This window comes from Thamnophis elegans, chromosome 8 (assembly GCF_009769535.1).
Source record: "Thamnophis elegans isolate rThaEle1 chromosome 8, rThaEle1.pri, whole genome shotgun sequence".
Taxonomy (NCBI): Eukaryota; Metazoa; Chordata; class Lepidosauria; order Squamata; family Colubridae; genus Thamnophis; species Thamnophis elegans.
The window spans coordinates 71404063-71410062 of record NC_045548.1 but is presented as its reverse complement, the minus strand read 5'-3'; the positions used below and the strand labels follow the sequence as shown (position 1 = coordinate 71410062).

At 46.5% G+C, this 6000-nt stretch overlaps 1 protein-coding gene across 1 annotated transcript; it reads right to left on the bottom strand.

Annotated features, from left to right (window-relative positions):
• Nucleotides 1-3885: 3885 nt before the first annotated feature.
• On the bottom strand, nt 3886-4647 carry LOC116512025 (phospholipid scramblase 1-like). The gene has a single exon (XM_032222299.1). The coding sequence runs from the start codon at nt 4645-4647 to the stop codon at nt 3886-3888; it is 762 nt and encodes a 253-aa protein (XP_032078190.1).
• Nucleotides 4648-6000: the final 1353 nt, after the last annotated feature.

Here is a 6000-nt window from a genome sequence, read left to right as displayed (position 1 = left end):
CCACATGTCATTGCGGCTGTAGCCATATGGCGTTATAGCTGTAGGAGGTTGGTTCATTTTTGCAAGTCCATACAGTTTTGGTCCAGAAATTCTTCCATGCTCACCTGGTAGATCTTTGTAATCACTAGCTTAGCTTGTTCCTCTGCATTGGAGATGTGACTGTATTCTGAAAAGATCAAATGGGTCCCATCAGCCTCTGTCTGTATCTGAAACTAAACAGCCCAACTCTTTGCAAAGGCTAAAGAGGGTGCTACTTACCTGTTGGGCCTATTGTTGTGTCACAATTTTTGTGCCTCAACTTTCTCTCCTGAACTTTCATGAAAACCCAGACGGACCTAAAAAAAATCAACCCAGGCCGATAAAAGGAAAGTAGGATCCTCCTGTATGGCTGTCTTGACCCTCCAGTAAAGGAAATTACCAATATTTCAGGTGAGCAGATGGGAGGATGAGCAACAGCAGGAAGCCCTCCTGGATCAGGTCAGACATTGTGAGAGCTGTTTCAGCCGCTTTGAAGTCTCAAAAGAGTCCTATTTAGGAACAGAGAGTGTCTCGCTTTTTGGTGATGGTCTATTGGTGGACTTCAGAAACCTTTTTGGTGGCTCACCAAGTCCTACCTAGTAGTCTGTCTAGATGGCTAACCTTTTTCTCCTCCTCGCGTGCCAACATTGCACGGGCGCGTGCGACAACACGCCTGTACCTGCCCATGCCTACACCCATAGTGCAATGCATCCTGCCCCCCTGTGCATGCATGCACACTCTCCCACTCTCCTCCCGCGCATGTGCATGACCCAGGGGTGGGTTTCTCGCCCCGTTCCAACCGGTTCGGTTGGAACGGGGCCGGCGGCGTCCTCATGCACGCGCGCAGTGCACGCATGCGTACTAGCGTCTGTGCGATGCTCCAGCTGCTCCTGGAGGATCGCACAGGCGCTGTATCCGTCCTGCGCATGCGTGGAAGTGCAGAACTCGTCAAAACCGTGTAAGAAATGCGGGCGGGTGGGTGGACCCTTCGGCGTTCCCGGAAGTTACTTACTTCCGGGTTCGCCGACCAACCGGTTCGCGGGGACCGCCGCGAGCCGCCTGAAACCCACCCCTGGCATGACCCCTTCCCCCCCCCTTCCTGGCACCACATTTCGGGCCTAGCAGGCCTCCCTGAAGTCTTCTGGGATTAAAAATAGGCTATGGGGGGGGGGAAGGTGCGCACACACCCCTGCGCCCCATTTTGGGCCTAGCAGGCCTCCCTGAAGACACCTGGGGCAAAAATAGGCTGGGGGGGGGAATCCCCACGCCCTAATTTTGGGCCTAGCAGGCCTCCCTGAAGCCTCCCGAAACCACAAAACCACAGAGTGTGCCCCACTGCCCACCTCCTCCCACCACTGCTTGACCCCTTAACCACGGCCCATGAATCAGCTAAGCCAGCAAGAGCCGAGCCCGAGAGACCTCCAGGTGCCTGGAAATGTTTCTGGTGCACTCTTGATAGCCCCAGCCCTGACTATGATGCCAGGCCACCTTGCAGCCGAGAGCCCCTCTCTTCCTCAGCTCAATTTGTAGCTCTGGAGCAGGTGACAACCATGGTTTGCATTCCACCAGGCCTGGGGCTCGGGTGTTAGTCAGGCTACTGCTATGATGAGGCAGAAAGCCCTGCTGTGGCCCATTGAAATCGTCCCCCTTCACCCCAGCGGCTTGAGGAAAAGACAATTGTGGTGAAGGAAGTTATCACCCAGCTCTCTCCCAGAAAAAAATGAAATATCCTAGGAAATATTGAAAAGGCAGAATATTTCTCTAGATGTGAAAAAGGAAGAAACATATTTTAAAAGACAGAATAGCTTCCTGCAGCTTCCTGCCCACCCCCGCTTTGTCAATGAGCCATTAAAGCCTGAGCTAGTCCACTTTACATAATAAAGAGTTCTCCCCTTCAGCTCCAGAGGGATGGGATTAAGGCATGATAATATTGGCCCTTTTACCCAACTCGCCGCATGGCATCTGAGAACTCAACCAAACCTGGATTCAAAACGCAGCCTAGAGAGTTGCCCCTGCATGGCCCCATGGGAGTCTGACAACCAATCAGAATACAAGATCAAGATCAAAGGCCAGAGAGGGCATAAAACCAGGGACTCAGCATCTCTGTCCTTCCTTCTCTTTTTCTCCACCAACATTGAAGCATGTGATCACCTTTTCTGTTCAGGGCTCAAGCCATGTGGTCCTGTCCACCATTAAAACCATCTTTGCAAGCAGCCTCCATGTCTCCACTGTCTTTTTCCCCACTTGGAGCTGAACCCAGAAGGACATTTCTTCCAACAGTGGGAAGCGTGTGCTTATGGTAGAAGTAAGAATTCCCAGCCCTCACTGGCTCAGCTGATCCACAGGCTGAGGATAAGGGGCCACGAAGCCATGAGGTGATTGTGCTCGCCGCCTTCTGCACCTCAAAAACCATAAAACCTCCCCAAAAATAAGCCCAAGTGCTTATTTTCAATCCTAAAACAAAATAAGGCCCCGGGGAAACATGATAATAAAAACATTAAAAATGCAAACAATGTCCAGATTTTTCTGCAGACCACCACAATTTTCCCATGGACCACCGGTGGCCCACGAACCACCAGTTGGTGACCGCTGGACTAGAAGACCTCTACGATCCCTTCCAACCCTGTTATTCTAACTTCTATTAAAGATCATAGCTTTCAAACCAGAACACGTCCCTTTCTGAAGATGTAGCATTTCAGTCCTACAGCTACACTGGGGGTAGTATAATTATAAAATGTTGGAATATCCTCTTTGTGTTATTTCTATGCACTCTTCCCTAAGATCTCAAAAATTACGATGAACAAATTGTAAGGTTCCAGCTGTTTCCCCGAGCCACTGAAATGCCAAAGAGAGTCAGACTCGAGAAAAGGCTCGCAAAAAATATCAATTTTTATTTATGGCCATAGCAAAAGCTAGGTGACAAAAAACTATATCCAAAACATACAAACGAATGCATGTAAGGAATAGCTACACACTGTAAGAGTGGCTCAGAGTAATATATATATATATATATATATATATATATATATATATATATATATATATATATATATATATATATATATGTATGTATAATACATACATACATACATACATACATACATACATACATACATACATATATATATATATATATATATATATATATATATATCAGATAAAACAAAGTTTATGCAACTAGAGACAAAGAGTAGTTACCAACGTGATCTTTAAAGCATTCTTTTGTTCTTTTGCTTTAAGGATTTATGAGCCAGGAAAACTCTCTAGTTTGGTTCCTTTATCTATGCGGCCTGATATTCCTGTGTAACAATTTCTTCTATGTTTTCAAGAATGTGCCTAGCTTTGAAGCCAAGAATAGAAGCGAGACTTAGCAGTGAGATAACATTTGCAGTAATGCCATCCAGTATTAAGGTTACAATTTGCTAGGCTAGAAAACAACTAATTTCTGACAGTATACAATAATACAAGCAGAAGCCAATAACAAAGCTTAATTCTTAATAAATGATTTCTAGCGGTATATCATATCAGAAGCAAACAGCAAATATTGGTTTAATAAGTAACAATTATATAGTAACATAAGCAATTCATAATAAAAGCAAATAGCCAATATTGATTCACATATTCCTTCAAAATGAAGGGAACCTTTAAAAAAACATCCAAGATTTCTTAACCAAACTGTAAGCGAAAGAAAACTTATTTTCTTTCGGTTTGAATTCCTAAAATACAGTCACGTTCTGAAATAATTCTTCTCCTACAAGTGCAGGAAAGGTTTACGGACCAAATGATATCAAAGATAAGCGTTAATATTTGTTATCCTAAAACAATGTCTAGTAAGCAAACCCGACTCTCCATTTTAGCCAAGCAAGACTAGAAAAGCACAAGGACTTTCTCTAAAGGTTTTATAGTGCAGGGACAGTCAGCTTTTAAAACCAAACACAACATCTTCCTCCCCCTCCCCCCCCCTCCTTCAAAGTAAATGAAATCAAGGAGGAAACCAGCCGCGAGCATCACTGCTTTCATTTTAACGTCAAGATCAAGAGGGAAGGAGATTCCAAGAAAATCCACATCCGTGAAGAACTCCTGGAGGACACCTCCCCATTGCTTAGAAATCTCCCCAACTCTGGTCTGTTCATCCAGCGACTTCACCTCAAATACCACATTGCCAAAGCAGGTGGACGTAATGCAAGGTCCAATGATTTTCAGGACATCTTGGTGGGCTTCGTTTTGGAGGACAAATTTGGGCAGGAAGGGGTGCCACAGCTGCTGGATGTAGCCGATGGGTAAGCCCGGTGGGGCCTGGACTTCCAATTCTTGCAGGCAGCACGGGCAGCAGCAGCCGTCGCAACGGAAAGGGCGCGCGAGTTGGATGACCTGTTGCCCCACGTGGTTGGAGATCACCATGGTGAAAGGCCTCAAGGTCCCAAGGCAATTCCTCACGAGGCAGTTGTTCTCTTCGGTGGCGAAATACACCATTTCCCCCAGCCTGTTTCTCACTTCGTACTTGTTGGCTGTTTCGAAAGTCGTGAGGATTTCCAGGATTTCATATTTCTGGTGGATTAACAACCAATCAAGGTGGGATAAATATTCCAGCCCGGGAGGACAGAGGGCAAATGATGATGGTAACGGCATCCATGTCCCAAACCGGTTGGAGGCATATGTTGCAGGAGCTTGGTTCATTTTTGCAGTTCCGTAGAGTTTTGGTCCAGAAATTCTTCCATGCTCACCTGTTAGATCTTTGTAGTCACTGGCTGAGCTTGTTCTTCTGCATTGGTGAAGCTGCTGTATCCTGTGTAGGACAGTTGGGACCTATCAGCTTCTCTCTGTATCTGAAACTACACAGCCCAACCCTTTGCAAAGGCTAAACAGAGTGCTACTTACCTGTTGGGCCTATTGTTGTGTCACAATTTTTGTACCACAGCTTTGTCCCCTGTCAGCTGTACCTAAAATAGCCACTTGGGCAGGTAAAGTGAAAGCAGGATCCTCCGGTATGGCTGTCTTGACTCCCCAGTAGAGAAAAATTACCAAAACTCTAGGTGAGCAGATGGGAGGGCGAGCAACAGCTGGCAACCCTCCTGGAACAGGTCAGACATTGTGAGAGCTGTTTCGGCTGCTCTGAAGTCTCAAAGTCCTACATGGCCTAGGACCCGGATATCTGCGAGACCCGTCTTCTGCCACATACCTCCCAACGGCCGATAAGATCTCACAGGATGGGCCTTCTCCGGGTGCCGTCGACCGGACAATGCCGACTGGCGACTCCTCAGGGGAGGGCCTTCTCTGTAGCTGCTCCAACCCTATGGAACGACCTACCCCCAGAGATCCGGACCCTTCCCACTCTCTCGGCCTTCCGAAAGGCTACTAAAACCTGGCTATTCCGGCAGGCCTGGGGCTGTTGACCTCATGAATGAGGTCCAGCCCCACTTAGTTTGAGTGTATGACATGTTTCTTTTTTAACCTGTTTCTCTTCCCTATTTTTTAATTTGTATCCTTTTAGAGCTGTATGCTGTAAGCCGCCCGGAGTCCTTCGGGATTAGGCGGCATATAAATTCATTAAATTTGAATTTGAATTTCAAAGGGTCCGATTTAGGTATAAAAGGTGTACCTCTTTTTTCTTGGTGGACCTCAGAAATCTTGTTGGTAGCCCACCAAGTCCTACTCAACAGTCTGTCTAGAATATTGAAAAGAACAGAGTGCAAATTCCTCCCCTTGTTGGTGAGATTCTTTTAAAGAGCTGTATAAATCTTCCTTTATACGTAATAATTGATCTAAGTAATCTGTCTGGATTCTGAGCTGAAATCCCAGCAGCTTTCATGTCTAGAACACACCATTTCCTTGTTGCGGTCTGCCAGCTCCTGATTTTGCAAATATACTCATGTCTTCTATTGTTGTGGCCCGCCAAGGGCCAGCAGAGCTGGCAGCAGATTCGGACAGTGAGGAGGTTGGGGAGGAACATGGGCCAGTCCTGGAGTCTGGGGAAGGCTCTGA